The sequence below is a fragment of the Xiphophorus couchianus genome, chromosome 4 (genome assembly GCF_001444195.1).
Source record: "Xiphophorus couchianus chromosome 4, X_couchianus-1.0, whole genome shotgun sequence".
Lineage (NCBI taxonomy): Eukaryota > Metazoa > Chordata > Actinopteri > Cyprinodontiformes > Poeciliidae > Xiphophorus > Xiphophorus couchianus.
The window spans coordinates 26,638,033-26,661,845 of record NC_040231.1 but is presented as its reverse complement, the minus strand read 5'-3'; the positions used below and the strand labels follow the sequence as shown (position 1 = coordinate 26,661,845).

Below are 23,813 nucleotides of genomic sequence, written 5' to 3'. Positions count from 1 at the left end.
CAGAATAAATCAACCCTACATGACTGGGTGGATGTAATATTTAACATGTATAAAATGGGAAAAGAATAACAACCTCTCTCAATCACAAGACCAAACAATTGTGTCTATGGTGGCAAAGTTGGGTAGACTACGTGGAACTCGGAAGAGCTGATTTTATTTTTAAAGACCAAACTTGATAAAACCACCTTGATAAAGCACTCTCTTAGATTAGACTCCCATTATTTAATATGATGCTTTTAGTTTGTGTATTTTTGTTAATTTCTTTACATTTTTTACTAGTTTTTTCTACTTTTGCATTCTGCTGTTTATTCTGGATGTAGAGCTGTAGCACTATTTTGTTTATTATAATGCACAGGTCTACATGTCTTTTGTTCTCAAGTACTGGTGTTGGAATTTTGATGTTGTGACTATATGTTGTTGGAAGTCAATAAAAAATATATATATATATAAAAAAGAAAAAACTAAATGCAACAGCTTCAATAGTGCCTCAAGTTTCTTAATATTGGTTCTACTTTGGATACTAATGGCGACTGGAGTAACTGCTGTTAATTTAATATATCAAAACCACAATAGAAAGGACATACATAAATGTATCCAAGTATATAAGTATGTACAAATAGTGACATCTATGTGCTTTTCCTTTCACTACGAGGTTCCTCCTTTAGAGCAGTCCTGGTGCTGGTTTGATTTTCTACAGCCTGACAGAGCCACACTATTAGGTCATAATAAACTTTGCTTCCAGTTTGTTAACCCTGGAATGAAATGTCCTGACACAAGCTAATTTTAAGTCACAGTGTGCCAAATCTAGATGAGAAATGCTAATCTGAAAACGCGATGGAGGGCATTGAAAGGGAGCGCTCCGTCTGCATGGACTTCAGCCATTTCATGTTTTCTGACTCTGATGATCCATGAGCCATGATGGATGGGCGTATGGGTGCAGTGGCCGGAACAAGCAGCGATGAGGATAATGGTTGTGTCCATAACTCAAACAGGTAGGGATCTATGTTTGACGTTTTCCATTCGACTGGTTGCTGTGAATGTTCGCCACTCGTGAACACTTCTTCAAAGCGCACAATCAGACCTAATTTTGCTGTGTCTTAATGTTTGCTCTCCATGTTGTTGTTGAACAACTTTCCTTGGATTCTGATTCAAGCGGTCACGGTGGAGCCAGTAGCTCTCTCCCAGTGCTAACTAGAATCAACCCATCAGAAGCATGAGGCGGGTATTAGCGCTTTCAATCATCTCTTCATGTGGAGCTGCTCATCCCATCCTTGTTCTCTGCTACGATGCAGACAGCAAAGTGTGTCTATGCTCTAACTAGTTAGCATGGTCACCGATGACAGTGGACAAAAGGTTTTCCTGCAACAATAAGTTGTTTCTCCACCACTAGCACATTCGGCAGCAAGAACAGGAGGTTGATTGACGGCACTAAAACTCTCATCCTTCATCTGATTGGTTGCTTTTGGTGAGGAGTCGTACATTTCGTCAAAGAGCAGTAGTAGCTCCAAAAGGAATTGGAGAAGATCAATCTTTTCAACGATTATCTCTCTCATACTATACTGTCACAAAATAGTGACAGTTTTAACTAATAAAAACCAGTTTTTATAAAAGTTAATTCCAAGTTAAATCTGAAAGTTAACACCAACAGTGATGTATTCAAGTCATGTGCACCGAATGCAAAGGTTTGCTTTTTACGAAGCTGAATTTTATCCTGTTAAATCCCAATTTACATACCAAAACAAATGGGAAAAACTGTCCCACATTTTCTTCTGGAGAGGATGAGCCATTTATAACCCGACTTTGAACGATTTTTATTTTGGCTTTGTCTATCCAGCTTGTTTTGGGTTCTGTACGAGTAAAAGGAAAGGCAAAGGTGAGTGGGTGCACTGACGGCACTCATGTGTGGAAGCGAAGGAGGAATGAGCCTTACGTCTCCCGGCAATCAATCCCTGGTATTTGTCAGATCTGCTCCACGCCAACCATCCATGACTCCCTCTGTCATTACATCTGGGAGGTCACGCCCACTCCGCCCCGGCCTGCGCCATCGGTCCAGGGTCTGATGGTGGCCTAATGGCCTGCTCTCTCTACACTGCAATTAACCTTTTTATTGGCCACCTGCCAACAGGCCGGAGACATATCGCCGTATCAGCGCTTATGTGTGCAAGCAGAAGAGTAAACGCATCAGCCCCTCGTCTGCTTCGACACTTGATGTCCTTGTGCATAGCAGCCGACAGCTTTAGGTCCATGAATTTTTATTGGGAAAGGAAGCCAGCGTAAATACAAGCGCGCCTATAATAGCTGACAGATTTCACCTGCCGCACGGTTCAAACGGAAATTGATTGAATCCAACATCCCATCATTGCTGACCAGAACAGATCCCCCAATGGCTGTTGTGCCGCCTGAAAGCAGAGCGCTTCTCAGGAACAGGAACTGGAACAGTTCTCCTTTGCACTGCACGCCAGCCAGCTGGGAGAACAGGTATGATTTGCACAGCAGACCAAACAAACGCATCCACTCTGTTGCTGTAAGAATAACAGGCGGAGACAAACTCCAGCTGAAGTCTCTCATGAATGTTCAAGGCATGGAAAGCTTCAAATTAGCTCTTCAAATCCTGGTGGCTGCTGGTGGAGTCTTGTCAAGATGAACCGCTTGCTTTTGTTTGCGCACAAGGACACAAAGGGACACTTTTGGTTCATGGGTTCTGTGGTGTGCTCACTAAGGGCGGGCATTTATCGTATCATTTATCATTTATTGTGATCAATTTCTTATAAGAATTTTGATTTATTGTTGGCAGAATAAATTCCAAAGAATGATGTTTAAAAAAAAAAACCCAAAACTGTCCTTATTGTCAGGATTGATAGTTTTACCATTTTCTCCACTGTTTGTTCAATGAAAGCATCAATAAATACCAAAACATTTGAAAATACAGCTACCACATGCATTTAGTTCAGTGATTCAAATCATATTTCCTTATGTGACTAGTATCCTGAAGAAGCACAAGACATTATTTTATGCTTTTCAAAGCCATTATTTGTGTTTGTGGAACTATAGGACACTATAGTCACAGACACACACTTTGTTCAAAAAGGTCTAATAACTGATATTGTCACTTTTATCGTTATCACAATAGTACAGCCAAATATCGTGATAAAACTTTAAGTCCATACGGCTCCTATTAAGGGGGTGGGCCATACTATGGGAGTGTTTAGAGCAGAAAAGCAATGTAGGCAGTGTGGTCGCATTTAGATAGTGTCGAAAGTCTTGGGACATATGTATTGGTAAATACCAGTTACCCGTCATAACAGCAGTATTAATATCGGATATTGATATTGGTCCAAATTTTAATATCGCTGCATCCCTACTTCCTCATCAATTTTAATTTACTGTTACTGAAAATGTTTACAAAAAACGATTGAATGGAAACTTCAAGCGACCAAAGTGACTCCTCCTGTGTTGCAAAGCGCCTTGCAACACACACAGGTACAGAGACAATGCCTCCCGCAGCAACAAAAGATGTAATTCAGGACTGTTCTTGATGCAAAATTTGTCAACTTTATAAATAAGAAAAAAAAACAGGATTTGTTTTCAAGCGAGTGGGTATTCACAGTTCTAATTCATTATTCATAAATAGAACAACACACAGCTGGAGTGAAACTCAAGAGTGATAAAATAGTTTGAAACGCTGCTGCTGTATCCGCCCACTGTGCTTGGCAGGGAAAATCTGGAAATAGATTATTGAATAGATTATTGAACAGAGCCCGGCTCACCTAGGGGACTAATCACTGCTGTCACAATGCGACGACATCATCTGCAACAAACTGTTGTACTTTTCAGTGAAGCCCCCTCACCAATGTAGGAACATTATCAAGTTTACAAAGCGGACTGATAATTCACCTCCATGTCAGGTATAACAATTCACCTGTGCTAATCTTGACCTTGAATCATGCCATGATTATCAGGGGCTTTTTGAGGATTTCTTTGAATCATTGTAGAATGATTATACAATAAAAAGTTTGTTTTGAAGCGTCAAAGTAGTGTTTTCAACCCAAAGGACAATGCAGCAACTGTCAGGCATGGTAGCGCCCGCATTATGCTGTGGTGATACTCCAGTGGTACTGGAGCACTGCACAAAGTGAATGAGATGATTTAAGAGAAGGTCTATCCTCAAATTCAGCTGAAATCAAATGTTAAACGAGTGAAATAACAGGATAGTTATTTCCAAATTGGGTTGGGAATGGATAAAGAAAATAAAACCATATGTGATTTAGCAGGTCTCACTAACTCAAATTCAAGGCTTTTAGCTGCTGTTGGCAACATAAGTGAGCCAGCGGTGAAGACGAAAGTCGTTCTCTTAAGTTTACGCGTACCCTAATAGACGCAAAACGCTAGCAGAGTGAGCAGAACGCAGAACGGATGAGCAGCTGGTTAACGGTACATTTCACTGTCTCAAGCTACAAAATGCAGTGAGTGAAGATGTCTGTGCGAGACTCAAACCTCTGCCTGTAGCCATGAAGAACGCTTGGCACTTCAAAATATTTTAAAGTGCAAATGTGAAGACAAACAGCAGTACTAGCAAGCAAGTAGCTAGCAAGGAAGTATTAGCATTAGCAGCTTGTTATGAGAACATACAAGATTAAATAGTTCTGCCACAACAAAATTTAAGACCTGTGACTAATGTATTTGAGACAAACTTATTTAAGACACTACTGTATAAATGCCTTAATTTCAAAAAATAAATGTAAGTTTAAATTACCTTTATAGGATTCTGCCAAGAAGAGTGAGTCCTCACTATCAATGTCAAGCTACAATTATGCTAAATGCTTAGTGATGGCTAGAAAAAGTATGTACAAAGAGACATTTCACCAAATATAAGTGGGGGTTTTTGAACATTTGTGTGCCTCTATGTGTAATTTTGATTCTGATCGGATGACAGAAAATCAACCATATATTCAGTATTGCACATCCTAACTCCTGTTTCCAAACAATCCTTGGGGTTGTTTGGTCAGCCCTCCTCCAGAAGTTCAATTAAATCATTAAAAACATGAATTAATTACATTTATGCCCAAAGTGAGTCGTAAAAAGAACGGTGATAACCTGAAATAAGATTTAAACGACTAAAGCAATAAAACAAACTCCTTCTGTTTCAATGTCTTCAGTCCTAACACAAGGCCTTATTAACTTAGGCTTCAGACAGCCATAAAAAGACAAAACAATCACAGTCGAAGCAATAACTTCTCTCAGGGGTTCAGTGTCTGAGAAGCACATAATATACAACCTCACTGTCAACAAGAGGCCTCTCTCGGGTGTCTTAAACCTGCTGGAGCAGGAAGCTCACTGTAAGCGCATTCTGGGTCCTCCTCCAGCTCCAAATTGAATTTCAGGGCATGAGTTGACTCAAAACACCTAATAATCCCGACGTCACCGGCTGTTCCCAAGCCGAGCGAGGTCACGGTGTGGGAGAAGCAATGAGAAAAACAGAGCCTTTGACAAGCATTTATCCAGTGAGGAAACGCATTTGAGCTCCTGCAAGGTGAGGGAATTTATTAAAGATAAAATAAATGGTTTGAGAGGAAGAAGAAGAAGAAGAAAAAAAATTCCCAGAAAGAGCAGTTGTGTATTTATAGCCGCTGTGCGAGAACACGTTTATCCCATAGCCGTGCAGTGGTAAACATTCTAGAGATTATTTAGTAATGGATGCATTAAAGCTGCAGCGTAGGGCTGGACAATATGGCTGAAAAACCTTTCACGGCATAAGCTTTTCATATCAGTCAATATAGATAATTATTGATCAGGTGTTTTTGTTTTAAACACAGCCACACTGATGGTGTGATCTTTCCTTTTTAATGCACAGTTTTCACTCCACACTGTTGTTTTTTAAAATTTTTATTATTATTTTTAAGTAGTCATGAGACACGACCTGACACTGTTGCTGCGTCACTAAAACGGTTGTTGCTAGGTAACCAAAGAGCGAGTGGGTAAGTTAGTTGATGCCACCAACCTTGCCTGATTGGCCGTGAGAATTTGAGCAGCTGCCTACATCCCCCAGAATGCTGTGCGGTTCCGGATCGGAATTCAGTGAATATTCTCTGTATTTAATCTTCTAGCAGATGTATTATCTGTTGTGTCCAGCTCTATAGCAATGTTTCTACGTTTCAGATCAATTCAGATATTGATTGACCATGATATTTAAAGTTCAACTGCAGTGCCTTTCATAAAAATTTATAGTAAATTTACACATTTGTTTTCCTAAAAATCTTAAGGAACCAGCATTAAATGCAGCAAGACTAAGCACCACACACCATCTACGGACTACAAATGTGTCTATCAAATTGCATGCAGTAGATGCGACATTAGCTCAACGTTAGCACGTTTTCCATCTTCACCAAGTGTTTTACAATTCTCTTCATTTAAATTGCTGTCATGCAAAGTGGTGCAGTTTAGAGTAATGGCCCATAAAATGTCAATACATTAAGTCTATGCTAGTATTCATTCCTTTGGATGGTCTGCCTTAGTTCAATTTAATCTCTAATTCAAATATAGTGACTCATTAGTGCCAGAAAAAGTGAGAGCCAATAAACTGAAATGTAATGATGTGTCAGATTCACTGCTGTCCAGTCATCAAACCCCTCCGGAAAGATGGCAAGCCACAAAAAGTCATTGTTAAAGAAGCTCAGTGTTCACAAAGTCGTATACAAGAATATTATTGGAAAATTGAGTGGAAGGAAAACGATGGTATGCAAATTTTACAGCCAGAAAAACTGAGGGAAGTCAATCAGTGTTTATAGTGAATCCATCCCTTCACATCTAAAAGACATTTTCTTGCACAACATGTCTTCGAAGCATCTATCAACCACCCCCTTACCTGCTACAGCGAGGCGCGCCGTGCGGCTGGAGATGGAGCCCACATTGTCGATGTTGGCCACGCACTGATACGTGCCCTCGTCCGGCTTGTTGTGCTTTGAATGGACCACATGGGCGAAGAACAGCGAGCCGTCTGGAAGGACGCGCCGCCTCTCGTCCGAGACCAAACTCATGAAGGTGCCGTCCTTCTTCCACTCGATCCGCGCCGGCGAGGCCTCGTCGCTGTGCGCCGAGCAGTTGAGCAGCGCGGAGTTCCCCCGGATGGCCAGCGTGTCCTGGGGCTCCACCGTGAACCAGAAAGGGCTGAAGGGCTGCGTTGCTGAGCCTGGAGGGCAAGAGGGGAGAAAGAGGAGACGGTTGAGTGTACATGTCCGACCAGGAGCATTGGTGGAGATTCAATCTGCTTCTACAAAAACAGAACGACCTGATCAGCTGGTTCACACTGAAATTTTTGCCCATAAAAGAGAAAAATAACAGCAGAAAGTTATTTACTAGAAGTAGCGACTGAGTGCAAATTAAAGGAAACTTCTTTGCTTGGGGTTAGTGGTGATTGTCTGATTTATTTGTGCCTCTGTTTAATATTAGGCCTGTCACATTAAGCAATAAATCAATTAATCGCATGATAAATTACAGCTAGCTCAATAATTTCCATTTGCATGATTTATAATTTTTCTCTTTTCTCTCTTCCTACCAAAAACTTGATGACAAAAGTCTTCAGTCTGGTGCTTTGCCCTCAGCTAGAGCTTTTTTTTCCGAAAGACGATTTTGTTTACAGACTTTGCAATGAATTTTATTTTGTTGTCTCTGTTGTTTTTGTTTATTTATTTAGGATATTTGAAATGTCTTCCAGTTCCAGTGTTAAACGTTCTTTAGAATTTAAGGTGTATAATCTTTGAGAATGTTTTCTAGCATTGTTATGCCATTACCATTGTGTTACTTGAAAGTGGTCTCAAAGCAACAATATTATCGTTTATCGCAATAACTTCCAGGAGAATTTATTGTCTTTCTTTTACGACTTTCATATTCAAAGAGTTTTGACAGTAACAGTTTATAACCAAACGCCAAGAAAGTCAAAAAGCTCCCTCTGAACACTCCTTTAGTTCCACTTTGAGCAAAAAGACAGCAACACCCGAGACGTCATCAACTCAAATGGGATATTTTGGAGTGCGCTCTGAAAATAAAACAGCATTTCAGGACTCCAAATGGTCCAAGCACTCAACGAAATGTTCCCAAAGCAAAACATCTTTTTGTTCATTGCGTCTTTTAGGCAGCGAAGCCTGTTCCATTCCCAGAGCCTCCGAGAAGCTTTTTATTATGGAAACCACAAGCCCCAGTGGAATCTGGTAAAAAGGAGCTGACAAATTTAACCCAGGCGAGCCTTCCTGGCAACTTAATGTCACGTCTCGCTTTATTATAAGTACAGACTACAGCGGCGGAGTAAACACTCTGGAACGTGCTCACCATTTACTCTCCCCCCACCAGCACAAAATGGAAACGCTGCAGTAACGTGAATCGTGCCAAAGTCGGAGGAAGTGCAATTCCTTTGCATTTGTCCTCATCCATTATTCAAGCTCTCCCACCCTAAAAGTCACCCTAAAGTGGTATTGTTTAGATAAATATCACCAATTATCCGCCCTGCAGAGACGGGGTAGGGCTGTAGGGGGGGGAAATGATTACGAGGGTTTATAAAGATATTTAAATAATGCAACGCGTGGAGTGTAATAAGTGGCTGAGTGTTAAACGCAGTTAAAAATATGCCCTGCACTTCTTTAAGAAAATGTCATGTCTCCCGGGGGGTGGAGAGAGAAAGTGATGAGCGATGCCACAGGAACTCTTCTCTTCAGCTTTTTAACGACTCCGAGGTAATTTCTCTACCTTGAGTCCTTGGTGTGAGATCGAGAGGAGGAGGCGATGTAGAGCGCCGACCATTACAGGGACGATACGGCTGATCGTCGGCAGTGCACTCCGTTCTTATGCAAGGACAAACAATTAGAGCAAAGCGAGGCAGAAAGTGAGCAAATTAAACAGAAATCTTCCACTTTCGCGTTAGGGAACAAATGAAAGAGGGAAAAAAGAGCATTACAACTAAGCTGTGCAATTTTCTTCACATTATCAAATGGATAGAAAAGACCTGCAGAGTCTTAATGGACAGAGCAGGGTTTTGCATAACCCAGCAGAGTCAAAGTCAGATTGACTTACTGTTCCACTGGTGAAATGCAAGAAATTTAAATATCATTGAAAAGGTAATTTAGTTTAGTAGTTTGATGTATAACTCCATATATAGATCCATTACACACAGAGTGACATATTTCAAGTGGTTATTAGAGTTCATTTTATTGGTCATGGCTGACAGGTTAAAGAAAACGCAAAATTAGGAACGCACCGAGAGGAAAATTTGGGCCAATACCAATATCCAATGCTAATTTTGATGTTATGACTGATAGCCAATATTTACTGATAGGAGTGCACCGATCAATCAAACCAAATTCCTTAATTTTGGGTGACTGGCTGATGCCTACATGTGAAACCGATCTTATCCACCGATCTTATCTACCTCTGCAAAGATCTGGAAATCAGTCACTGTTTCCCTTTTGTTCTTTTGAGAAACGTTGACTAATAGCACTACATGAGAGCACAACTTGACACGAAGTTAAAACAAGTTTGTATTGTTTCACTGGTGCCGTTTGTTAAGAAGACTGGAACATTGAAGGTGTATTGTGACCTTATAACACCTGAATCAGTTTTAAACAAAAAGTACCGACCAAAACCGGAACCGGCAGGTCAGGTTTTGTAAGAAGCAGTGATCAGGCAGAAAACTGCATTTGATACAACTGCAGTTTTCTGTGTTATCGTTTCTTATCCTTTACACAATGTGAAAAACAAAACAACAACCACTACTTAAAAAGCCCACAGTCCCAAGACCAAACAAAACCCACATAGCCAACCCACTCCTCTCCTCCCTCTGAAGCACCCCCTCTAAAGGCAACCAGATAGAAATAAACACCAGTTAATATTGGTGCAGTTCTACTTATGTGATCAACACCAATATGTTAAAAACTGTCAAACATCAGCTAATACGGATGTTTAATGCCGGTATATTGTGAAGAACTAACCTTTTTTTTCTTCTGGAAAAAAAAGGATAAAATTTGCTGCTAAATTGACACCAACTCAATCTCTACAAAAGGTCATTGCTATAAGAGCTGAGTGTTGACACAAAGCTGTCTCCAAGCATATTTCCAGAAAGTTGAGTGATAAAGGACAAAGTACCCTGAAGGTTTGAGCTCATAAATATACAAATCAAGAGTTTACGTAAGCCACTCTTCAAACAGAGACATCAGAAGTGTCTTACTCTAAAGAGGTAAAGGACAAGACACTCTCTCAGTTGACCCAAGTCCTCCTTTCACACAAAAGTAAATTTTCCATTTCATTCAGAAATGAAGACCCCATGGTATGGAGAAAGACTGGGGATCCTCCGAATCCAACTGGCTCGTTGAGGTCAAGTGAAATTTCTCCGATCCGTGAGGATCTGGGGTGGCCTGTTACCTGCAGATCTTGATTCACTCAGTTTTATCAAGTCAGGAAATGTTTGAGTATTCAGCTGACGAGCTTTATGGAGATGCTAATTTTATTTTCCAGCAGCACCTACTTACATTGCAAAAGGTACCATACTACAAATGTCTATCTTGGTCCATGACTATGATGTTACTGTGCTTGATTGGTCACCAAGCTGCTCTGACCTGAACCCTACAAAGAGTCTAGTGTATATCATCAAAAGGAAGATGATTGACATCAGACCCAACAATGCAGATATGAGCTGAACACTTGAAACATATAACCCAGTGCAATGGATATAAATAATAAGCGAGTTTCACTTATGCTGTGTAACCAAAATAAATATTTTTTACATTTTCTGGTTTACTGAGATGTATCTGTGTTAACATTTAAATGTAAGAAAGCACAAGCACAGCGAAAGCAAGTAAAGTGAAATATCACCCTGAAGGTCTTTGTTAAATTTGCTCATCTGAATGCAAAAGTTAAGCAGTACATGGATTTAGCTGCAGCGCCCTGCAGTAATTGAGCAGTTTTAAATTATAATGAGGCAAGCAGTTGATTTCAGGAGATCAATAAAACCCAGAACAGGCCCGGCTCTATGCACACTGAGCTGAAAATGTATTATAGTGGCAGTGAACATAACAGATGGAGATAGACTCGGGTAGCGGCGTGAAGAATTCTTCACTCGTGCAAACCAGAGGGATGGTGGCATCCTTCATCATCTCTGCTTTATGCTGCTGAGGCAGTGGGTGTATTAGATGGGCAGAGTTTCCCGCCCAGGCCTGGCTGTGTTCCACAAGCTTCACACGCTCGCTATGAGAGAAGGAAACTTAAAGGCCTCCCAAGCTCCCGACATTATCAGAGTTTCTTGTCAAATTTTTCCACACTCCAGTTTTCAGAGCTTTCAGTGTTTTTTCTTCTTTCTTTTTTTTTTGTATAACAACAAACATTTTCAAATGTGTTTCAGCATGGCTTCCAGTGTTGGTAGTCAAAAGTCAGAATGCTGAGCAGGTAACAGATTAGGGTCATATTGATGTATGAACAGAAAACAAATGGACGGATGGAAAATGGATGGACAGATGAATGGAAAATATATGGATGAAGAGAGGATGGACAGATGGAAAATGGATGTATGGATGGGCGAACAGAAAATGGATAGATGAAACAGATGGATGGGTGGATGAATGGAAAACGAATGGATGAACGGAGGATGGATGTATGGACAGACAGATTGACGGAACAACGGAAAATGGATGGACCAATGGATGGAAGAATTTGGACAAATGGGTGGATGGATGGACGAACAGAAAATGGATATGTGGACGGTTGGATGGAGAAACAATCACCATCAGCTGCTTTTATCCTCAACACAGAACCAGCAACGAAGGGCTTACGGCCTTATACCTTTTGGACAAAACAGCAAACCAAGCTGTTCAAGCCACAGACATAACAGCCTCTGTCATGAGATCAGGGCAGTAACAGACCAGCATTAACCAGGAGTTAGGAAGGATAATGATAGGCTACCTGCCTTCCCACAACATCCCCATTATTTCCCCCCTTAGATCCATTTCCCACAAGAATGTTATCAATTTCACCAAACAAAGCCAGCACACGGGAACTCCAAACTGTGAACGTTGTGAGGAGTGATCGAAGTCCAGGTGTCTAAACACAGGAAGTCTAATCAATGATGGACCCTCAGCTCATTGAGCAAATATTTTGTTGAAAAAAATGACATCAGCTGAGAAGGGGCGGCGGAAGGGGGGAGTCTTTCTCCAACATTTCCATCAGGAAACTAAAAGAATAAAAGATAAATACACCCTGTTTCATGCTGCTTCAAATTATTTTTAGAAAATAAGCGAGCATGCATCAAAGTTCATATTTCACCTGTGTCTTGGCTCCCTTTGGGAATGACATGTGACTCCAAAATTCAGTTCAAGCTTCTGAACTTTAACCAAAAGCGGTTTCATTAAGGAAGGAGGAAGCCAGAGCAACACGTCTTTGTTTAATATTAAAAAGGTTAACCAGCCTGAACTGTCACTCTTCTGGAGCCCTGAGGAAGACTAAATGAGCCAGAACAGGCCCAGATCGCAGTGGGAGGCGGGTGCGTATTTGACTGACAACATCACTGTCACAGAGTAAAGTCAGGGTTCAACTTTTATCTCAATGTGAAGAAAAAGTTCAGCTTCTGCAACTAACGACATTGAGAACTGCGGGTCTTGAAAACGGATTTCTAATGAACACCTACAGAAGAGATTGGTGACAACTCAAACTCACACTTAGATGTACGCTAGCTTACATCTAAGTTCAGGGGGTGGGAGGGAATCTAACTTTACAGAAGCAGACAGACGGAAAAGGGAACAAGGTAAACTTTACAAATATGTGGATATAATAAAAAATTTATTGAATTGTCTATTTATTAATGATACAAAAGGATCGGGTTGCAATTTGAAAAGAATGAAAGAGAGACTTGTCATCATTAGTTTCCTCATTACATACCAAACCATCCATAATGCAGGTACATCCATCAGTCTGCTGGATTTCAAACTGGATGGTTCTCTAGTAGAGATGCACTAATTATGCTCCTATTAGCCGACAGTAGTTTTTGATTAAATTCTGACCTGCTAATTCCAATCGCCAGAATGTTCCCATGCCAGAAGCCCCTTGAGCGATTATTAGGGTCTGCCTGTTAGTCCAACAGCCAGACAGCAGAGCTCCTCACACTGTTAAGCCCCTTCTCCATTGTCAAGTCTCATTCAAGACTGTTAATGTCTGGTTCGCTTCTAGCTAAGTTGAGTGTCTCTCCATTGGCAGTGTTTCTCAACATGCAGCCATGAATATAGTCAGGAATGTAGGGGGAATGTAGGCGACAAATTAGTGCGCAGAAGCCGTGGTTGATCCTCCTATGATACTATTTTCCACTTAGGCGGACAGTTAGTCCGAAATCTCTTGAACTCTCCAAAGCTGCTTGTCTGTAACCTTGTAAGTCCAGTTTGTACAACCCAAGAGGTGGTTCCAAAAAACATGGAGGAACCGCTCAGCATCTGCAGATGGAGACAAATCTGGCTAGGGCTGACTAGAGAAGAACCGATTAAAGTCATGCCTGTGAGGAAATCCATTTTAGCTACCTATCGTCTACAGGCAAAGGTTGAAATGCAAACTGGTCAGAAAATTCTAGGCTTGGATTTTTGGCTCAAATCTTTTTTCTCACATCAGAGCAACATCCACATTACTGTGGAAGAGGCTCTAATCTACCTATCAAACTAAGCTCCATTTTTACTTAGGAAGAAACTAAGACACTTGATAAACCCCTGACTCAGAGGAAATAGTCCACATTTTTCTGAGTTAAAAACCATAGCCTTAGACTTAAAGGAGATGAACCGCATGATTGATGCTCTATAGACAACTCCCAATATTCATGTTTCAGTATTCACAGGTTTTTCTGTGAAACATAATTTCACATTTTCTGCAGAAAATGTATCAATTTGTGGATTTTTTTCCCTATAGCATATCTAAAATATTCAAAAGAAAATGCAGATTGTGAAGCTGAAATATCTAATCACAATGCTACTTGACATGCTATTGACTGCCGTATGCAAAGCAGCAAATCTGAAGTGACATTCATGTTGGCGCTTATTGGTTATACCATGTGTATGGAAATAAGGAAAACTATAGTTGTTAACTTCTATGGTAGTGCCAAGACAGTTTCTACTGTGCATATGCATATGAATGTATGTTTGGTGTTTGAACTAATATGAAACTACAAGCGTTTTTAGAAGAGGTCTCAAGTATTTACAAATTTCTGCTATTAGTGGGTGTTTGTGGTTCCTAACCCACGCAAATACGAGTTGCCAATGTACAGAGACACATCTTGCAACAATCACCAGCACTCCATACTGACACAACAACTCTTCAAAGTGGCTCTTTACCCCCGTAAAACCCATGTAAGCCGGACAAGGACAGTCCCATGACTCCTCAGCAATTCTGCAAGAGTAAAGATCTAGCTGGCTGTTCCACAACAAGGATGGAAAACACACCGACAGAAGCAGGCTTGACTCCAGAAGGAAAAAGCGGATTTACAAGATTATCCCAATCTATGCGTACAACCATGTGTTCCTGACCTTTATCTGATTTCTATTAAAGGCCAAACAAAGTGCGACAAAGCGGAGAGATATGACTTTTCAGTCTGACCTGCTGATCACAGGGCAAAAACATTTCCCATTTCCAATCCCTGGCCTATAGGGTGCTGCATGTCTGTGTACATTTGTTAATTGGAGAAAAAGAAAAAGAAATGGAAAGCCAACCAGTGAATTGCAATAGATGCATCTCTAGTTAATAACAGTACTTCTTTTTACTACATAGTTGCAGGTTTTATGAGCTGTAGTGTTAAAGGAGGAAGTGGGGAGTCTGAAACCACATAATGGTGTGAGAGGTCTAATCTATTCAGGCGTGCCGGTGTTGCCGCCGCCCAGTTGTGCTTGAAAAATAGGAACCCCCACACAGAGGCAACAGCGAGAAAATGAGGTTGTCGCCTTGATAAGTATGGGCCGTTACCTGTGTCCCAAATCCACATTTCCCAGCGGTCATGAAAGGTTTGGGAGTCCAGAGTGTAATGGCGGCAGATATGCTGCCTTTTTCCCCCCAGTTTGTAGAGGGAGATTGATTGGAAGACTGGGAGCTGTAGGTGGATTTCTCCATCTTGAGTCATTTTTATTTAAAAGCACCTTTTCCAACCCTACACTGCTTCCTGTGAGGGTGACGTATTTGTGAATTTCTGACCAGATCATCTCAATACACCAACTCGGGCGGTTCGGAATGCCGGGTTAAGGAGTTTTCCTCTATCCCAAACAGTCGGGAGCTGACAGTCGACTCGTTTTGCTGACACGTATTCTACAAAAAGGATCAATTTCTGCTCCGTCCAGGCACCAGTCTGGATACATTTTATGATCTCTGCAGATTGCAAATGCTTTTCAGATTGGTGGTTGAGGGTCTTTGCTCCTCACAAAGACCCCCTGTTTTCTCCTATTCTACGCTTGCCTCGGCAGGAAGCCTCCACCCTCATTGAGGCGCAGTTTGAGAGCAGCCGTATTGACAGTCCTCCTTAACTGAGTTGCTCTTGACACAGAGCAGACTTCTCTCAGATCCAGCAACAGAGGCCCCTTCTGTGGAAAGGCACACGGAAATGCTGGAGTTCATGAAAAGCAAACACAAAGATTTGTACCTGAACCTGAAGCCAAAGAACTGATGCATCATTATATTGGATTTTGCACTCTGCGTTCTATACTACCGATTTACGTCATGCATAGGATCCTCAAGCCGGAAGACCTGAGCAATGACTCAAAAGCAAAAAGGAAAAAAAAAGTCATTAATGGCACATCAAAGATGAATAGAGATAAAAAGATAGGAGAATCGCAGGCGCTTTGTAATAAACCTCAGCACTTCACTCGCAGAGCTCCTGCCTCTCTCGTATTTCCACCCCTCCACTGTTTGTCCTTCCACCCTCAGCGTCAGGGGCTGCTTTAATGACACTAATGGAAGTGGTTGTCTGTCTCCGTTTCCCTCTCAAACCCCCTTCTTCTCCTTCATCTTTATACCTCTATTCCATGCCTCATTTTCTGCAGATTCTTTCATCCTGCAATCTCCCCAAACTCCTTCTCGTAGCCCATCTGTCTCAGAGAGGCATCTTAGGGAAAGAAAAATTATCCTAAGACCAAACATAGAACGACTGGAGTAAAGCATGACGGGAAAATTTTATTCACTTCCTCTCACACCAACTTATCCTGAAATCAAATGTCCAGAAATCAAAACTGTTTTCTTTTTAAAGGGGCAGTGACATTTAAAATGGACTTTTTTGAGCCTAACATCATGTTATAACGTTATTCGCTCACCAAAAACATGCCTTGATTTTTTCATGAATGTTTTGAAAAATCCTTTAATCTCTCACGGCAACCATTCAACAGTGCAAAACACTTGGGTAGACCAAGCCTTGGGGACGCAGCTCCACCTCAGAGTTGCAGTTTGTGAGCTTCCACCTCACAGAGCCAAATTCTCCTGCTACTCCTCCACTCAGCTCCTTCAGACTAGCCAGCAGCAATTAGCAAACACCTGATGGAACTGAGCATCTGCTGAGCTCAATATGCTACTACTTCTCAGTGAAACTGGTAAAAATGTTGTTAAAGGGTCAATAGAGGAATGATGTGATGACTTCCTGAAGGCGGAGTTTCAGAATCGGCAAGAGTTTCTTAAAGAGAGAGTGGCCCAATTTCAAGGTGTACAATTACAATGCCAAATTTCTTCGTATTTGATATATATACAGCATTTTTACCCTTAAAGTGATAGTTACTTGTTTGTGATATGAAATGGCTCTATACTCCTCAAAAATACATAATACTGCCTCTTTAAAGAATTTTTGGCACTATTGGCTTTTATTTGAAAGGAATCTGACAAGGGGGAAAACATGCGGCTAAGGTGCTAAAGACGGGAGTTGAACTCGGGGCGGCCGTGTTGAGGTCTGTAGCCTTTGTATACTGGGCACCAGTTCTAGCCACTGCCCCAGTTTTCTTTTTTCTTTTACCTACTTTTAAACTACACAACCACAAACAAGAGACCAACTGACAGAAGGATGGATGGATACCTTCCTAAACCCAATAGATGGCTCATGTCTTCTATGTCTTTACCTATTTAAAGATGATCATCTTTACAGTTGATCTCAGTCAAGTAAAAGACTGGGTGGAAAAAGGGAAGATGGAAACATTATACAAACATGCCTGGAATAAAGACCGGAGGGATCAAAATTTTGACACACCACAAGACAGTCCATGAACAAATCTCATGTCTGATCTGCAGTAGAGCGCTGTCAGCAGCAGTGTGGGTACTCCAGCTTTCTACAACACCTGACAACCCTGAAGCCTCTCGACTGTGATCAGAACCGCAACCCACTCGTTCTGGTCTTCCTCAGCACATTTCCCATGGCAGGAGATAAGACGTGGGGTTGAAGCCAAGTCATAGAGGAAAAGACAAAGCGACTCGGGACTCAGCTGCATGCTGGCTGTCCTGGGCTGGCACTGAGTCAACTGGCACATTAGGGACAGGAGAGTATCCTTTTTTTTCATCTGACTCATAGTGAGGAGGGTTTTTTTTCTTTTCTTGTCATCCTGTGTGTTTACTGCCACTGTGAGACTCTGGAGGTCCACTGACAAGATGAAGGTTGCTCACACAGAAAACTGAGCTCTAAACAAATGTCAGTCAATGCAATGAGATGATGTTCACATGATATTGGTAAGCAGCTGAAAGTACTTAGGTTTAGTATCATTGACAATCTTTAAGAGTGTAGCAGAACAGGCTAATGTTTTAAAGATTATAACAGGATAAATGAGCTATCACTTGATTCATGAGAATAGACCACAATCCCCTTCATCATGTAAGATGAACGTTGACATGTTAATCACTGACTGGTTAACGGTTCTTCAACATATGTTGATCCTGAGATGAGTCTTTTAAAAGCACTTTTCTGTCACTGCTTCTTTGGAGACAAGCTCTTAATGAACACAATTTGCACTCCCATATGGAGGGATAATTCTAGTTTAACTTAACAGACAATGGACTGGTTAGTAAATAAAAGAAGTCCTTACTACCTTACCACAGGACAAATCAACAACCAAATCATTCTTCGCTTCTTCGCTGTCCATTGTGTTTGAATTAAGTCCTCTGTCCTTTTTTGTCGTTTTATTTACATATTTATTGACGTCAGACCTCTAAATGAACATAATTGTAATTATGTTCATTTAGAGGTCTGACGTCATTTAGAGCCAAAACGAATGACAAAGTGAATGTGAAGAAAAACATTACATTTTCGCTCCATGCTACTGTTTTTGAAAATGACTAAGTGGTCGATTTTGTGGTCTCATTTCCAGGATACCAGAAGTGCTGCAGCCAGCATCATCTTGCCAATTCAAATTCAAAATTTTTTTTTAATTGATCCCAAAGGGAAAGCAAATGTTGTAAGTCACATTAATTCAAGATTCCTCAGAGTTATTGTAAATGATGATGGCTATGGGCAGGAATGATCTCCTGTTGCGAAATTGAAGAAGTCTTTGCATTAAGAGACTCTGCTTTTCAATTATATATATACACATATGCAACAATCGTCCACCAGTAAATTAGAGAATAGATCAAATAAAGGGGAAAAAATCTATTTACCTGCATAAAGAAGGTAACAGTGAAAAGTGAAAATGATAATGAGAGCATTTCTAAACTAAAACAAGGGAATAAAACACAAAAGTGGCATTACGACCTACAACAATTTCCCTGGGAACTTTACTTCCTGGAAGCTTCTATTTCACCCTGGCCGTTTCCTGTACGCATTTCAACCATAGAAGTACAAAATCAGGATGTTTGATCCCCAATCGAACCAAGTCTACCAAACTACCAGGCGTGAAAACAATCCTAGAATAATCTTCTGACCTAACAATCTATTTTGACCCTAGTGAATGCAGTGGAAGTAGGGGTAAATAATGGCACTAGTAAACCATCTTGGATTCAGAAAAGGCCAAAACCGTGCAGGGGTGCGAAACATGTCAAGGAGACACGAGGCAGACAGGGAAACCTTTCTCACCTCATCTGCTTGTGATAATTACCCAGCACTGATTGAGGCTCAAAGCCCCCCCCCCTCCTTATCTTTCTTCCCTCATGGGTCCCAGATAAAGGATTGGCCCGCTGAGACGACAGCAACAGAGACATGCAGACTGTGAGAGCTGCTTCTGCGGTGGTGTGAGCGTACAAAGGGAGAGTTAAAATATCCTCACAGTGGATAATTGGAAAGAAAAGTAGTAAGAAACAGCATGTTTCGCCAGTTAGACAGAGACCAACAGAGCGGTGGGTTTAAAGGTTAAAACCATCACTTACTGTCACGGTATGAGAATGGGGTTAACCTTTCCCAATCGTCCACTACAGCCCCCACTGTGGCTGCAGGTGACAAGCTCTGCTGGTTTTATGCAAAATGCTCTTTTAGCTGAAACCCAAAGCTTCTCTTTTAGTAATTAAAAAAAGGGAGGCTCTTTTGACCCACGACATTCAAATCAGAACATCATTGAGCCGAGCGACACACTTAATGTGAAAAATACATGCTAGATCTATCCTAGATGTCGGCGTTTTTGGAAGTCCTCCTCGCCACGTGGAGCTATCTGATCGGTCCGTAAAGTCAGCAAGCAGCAGGCGCACATGGCCAGGAAGTAGTAGAGCGTTTCCCCTTTCCTCCGTGAACAACTACAGGATGAGATAGTCATCTGAGACAGGAAAGAACATTCATCTTACCACCCAGCAGCTCCACCCCTGCCCCACTAACCCCGATGCCAAAGAAAATCATAAGGCTGTAAAGAGATATCATATAGATTTTTAAATGAAACACGATATTGCTTTCTCTTTCCGCTGCCCTTTTTATTCTTTTTTTTTTTTTTTAAGCATCACACTCGCTCATGTAAACATATATACACACAGAGGAAAGAAAATCAATGCAGTCCTGTATGCCTGGCACAATCAAACGCCCGGCAATTTATCAGCGTCGGATTTCAAAGTCTTCTGCGTTGTCCCATTTCGACCTTGGGTGCTCTGACTTTTGTGTATTTAATTAAACCTGGGTTATGACGTATTTTTAAATATTTTTTATGAAAGTTCTTAGAAGACACTAGTGGTGAGCCATTTTTTGTAAAACCTCGTCATGAATAATATTATAATGTTTTCACTGTATGTCCCCCCCCCTCAAATAGTGTCACTTATGAGTACAAAACTCACAAAAACGAATGACAGACATCATGTCAATCGTCTTGAATTGATTATCGTCAACTAATTTAGTAACTAATTAAATGTTAACTGGAGAGTACAGATTTTTTTTCTTTTTTTTTTTTAAAGGTCCATTTGCTGGAAGAAAATCATTCTCAGAGCATTAATTAAGCCAAAACTGTAGAAATTATGTACATTTCACGTTTCAAAAAATGCCTCCAGAGGCAAAAGTTCAGCGTCACCTGGTTCCAATTCTGTGGAAAAACAAAATCTCCCATCCAGCACCGTTTCTGTCCAATTATTAATCTGTCAATTCAAAAAATAATCAATAGATTAGCCCCACACTGTATTGATGTTAAGTCAAGCAGAAAGGATTGTATTTGCTTTTCTTTTTTTTTTTTTACAAATGATCAAGAATTCACTAAACAAAATCTGCTACTGCAATGTTCTTATTTAAAAATAAATGTAATTATTTGTTCATTTTCATCTGTTAATGTATTTCTAATATTGTATTTGATAAATGAAAATTCTGCGGAATCTGCCAATTTTCTTTTATCCGATTGATCGTCAAAATAATTGTTAGAATAAGTGATGACTAAAATAATTGTTAGTCTCTGCCCTAGATCTCCCAAATTTGGATGGATGGATGGATGAATGATTAGTTGGAAAAATGTCCTAAAATTGGATGGATGGACAGACCAACACTGTGACAGACTAATGGATGAATGGTCTGATGCCAGACGAATGAATGATTTGGATGATTGGGTGAAAGGATGAATAGATGCATGAACAGAGGCGAATGAATGAAAGACAATACTTAAACAATAGAGTAGAGCATTGAATCTAGAAATACCAAAGTTTCCCCTACTATTTTCTTTTTCTATCTCCCCCCACCAATTCTGGAAGGCACTAAAATTCAGTTCCATGTGTTTCCCAACTTTTCCAAGCATCATAGAAACCAAGCCAAAAGAAGAAAGAAGCAAGAGTTGTACCCTCTGAGGTTTGCAACAACTAGTTTGGTCGGACGAGCCGCAGATAAAAGCGCCATTCACGTCGGACGAGTCTGCTAGAGGTCACATCCAGATGTAATTTTTTGTTGATCGCCATCTTTGGTTCGGGCTCCTTTGAGCGGTCAAGTGTGACCAATCCCAGTCTGATAAGCCTGATGCCAATTACTGGTTCCAGACACAAAACCATTTCAAAGAACCTCAGTCTCTACCCATGTTAAGATAAGAATCATCATGTAAATTTCAACTAATTACACCACAGCCGAGTCACAGTCTTTACTCAAATTCGTAGCCAAACGAGTAAAGCGAACGACTGGCCAATTATCGTCATGAAAAAGGATGAAAGGATTTAAAGGATACAAAGGGATTTTCTTGGTGACCATTTTGTGTTGTCAATAGCAAAGCTTTTCATCTTCAAACAAAAAAATCCCACCAATTCCAAAAGACATGCACACATAAGCAGCACGTATGCTGGATTCCTCTGATTTTGCTCGTCTTCTTGGGGTTAGTTTCTCGTGGCTTCAAAGTGCCGTTAGTGGGCTGCTGATAAAAGAAAAGCCGGTTGCTATGTGTTCACCGCAAACCAGAGGAAACCATTTTAAAAGTGCAGGACGAGGGAGATCAAAGGCTTGGAGTCAACTCTGGGAGGGAGAGTCAATTACTGATTTACTTTTTAAACCGGATACTACCCTTCCAAAAAAAAAAAAAAAAAAAAAGGACACATACTATATGTATAAATATATGTGCCTAAAATAACTCGGCACAGACTATCCAGGGCAGTCTGGAGAAGCAGCAGGTCAGCTGGGAATGGTTTCTGAACGCAGCAAGGTAATGATGCAGCAGTTAGGTGTGGTCACGGGGGTTAAGTGTCGGCAGCAGGGGCATTGTGAAATTACAAAATGTAGAGGTTACGTGGAAGCTAAAGTCTTACAGATGTCATCATGGTCATACTGCAGATACCGGAGCTCCCTTTGAAGTCGAGAAAGCCTCATTTATCCTGAACGCCACAGACCCACGTCTCACAAAGGGGTGCAGAACTTTTCAGGCCCGCAGATTTACGCAGTGCTATCGTTTTTCACAGCCGCAGCTGGTGAAGCTACTAAATGTTTTGGCTATCTAATGCTCTACAGAAAAAGCCAGCCATTGTTTCAGAAATTTCACAAATTGAAGACTTTTTCAGGCCACTGGTAAAGAAATTGAAGTCCTGTATCACGACACAAATGTACAAAAGAAAATTTTATATTGTAATAGTGTCAAGCTTTTTAACACAGAATGAATGCTGCATCGTACGGGTTGGCAACAGAAGTCAGCCAATAGGCAATAAATTTACACTTTACAGGTGCAAAAAAGCTAGCTAGCGAGGGGAGCTAGTTAGAGGTAGACGAACCCTGAACACGACCATGTTTGCGGGTGACTGAACAGTTTGCCTGACAGAAAAGTCCCTTAGGAAAAACAAACATATACAAGACTAAATATTACTGCCATGACAAAATTTAAGATATTTTAAGGTCTTGATTTTAGATGCCTGAATTTAAGGCTTTTTAAGGATGCGCAGATACACACAATGAAGTTCAGATTTAGCTATGAAATTATTTTTATTCAACCAAAAACCCTGTTCCTGATAGGAAATAAAACAGATATCTCTCAGAAAATAAGACGATGTACCAGGGGGATCAATTTTTATTAAAATGACGATGTCAAATGGCCATTTTAATGTAAAAAAGTTTTTTTAAATGCTTTTACGTTTCTCATTAGTCAATGGGGAAAATCTTTGTTAGCACAAAAGCAATTCCAACCTTTTTTAGAACTGTTGCCCACTGTTTTGCATGTTTCCACTGGTATTTTGATGATATATTTTGCGATGAGCTCCAAGTCTTTGAGGTCGGGAATCGCTTCTTTCCATCATCCTAATCTTTACCTCCATTCACAGATTCTCCATCAGATTCAAGTTAGGAGAGAAAACGTTATAAAACTTCCAATCAAAAGAAACATGTATCCAAAACTAAAAACTGACTGTAAACCAACTCTAACTCTACGTGTGGTCCACCAGTGCCTGCGAACATTCAATGAAAGCTGCTCTTCACCGTTTCACCTCAGATTCAGATGTAAAGTAACCTTTACACTCTGAGTATTTCAGTTTGCTTATTGATGTGAGGATCATCAGCGGCTTTTACATTCTTTCTAACTGTTTATAATAGTTCATAATCGTTCATAAACTCAGCGCTGACCTTTTTGTGCGTATTTGCAATGTGTAAAAACAAAAAAATGATGATGTCCTAGACAATTTTTTAAGAGGCCACTTATCTTTTTGCCGACTTTGTTACTATTTTTCCTGAATATTTGGTTATCAGTAAACAATTCATTGACATGCTTAGACCAAATTTCTATTTTAGCACATTAAAGTTGAAGTTACTGTGGCCTGCTGGGATACCATGGGACTTTCAATAAATCTTGGGGAAACTCTTCAGCCTTCCTGCACTTAGCTGCGATATTTTTTTCATTGCATGCATGAAATAATGATGCTTTAAAAGTATGATATTATAGCAAGTGTATAATGTCGAAATGTTGAAGCAGTTGGAGGAATAAAAGTATGAGGTAAAGAAATAGTAAAAAGAGTGC

General features: G+C 40.6%; 1 protein-coding gene across 15 annotated transcripts in view; it reads right to left on the bottom strand.

Moving 5' to 3' along the window:
- Positions 1-23,813, bottom strand: part of neo1a (neogenin 1a) — a 204,398-nt gene that overhangs the window by 120,526 nt on the left and 60,059 nt on the right. For all 15 annotated transcript variants that reach the window (XM_028014609.1, XM_028014608.1, XM_028014596.1 and 12 more), the window contains one exon: positions 6,863-7,186. In XM_028014609.1, the coding sequence (XP_027870410.1) occupies positions 6,863-7,186 (324 nt within the window). The remainder of the gene's footprint in view (positions 1-6,862; positions 7,187-23,813) is intronic.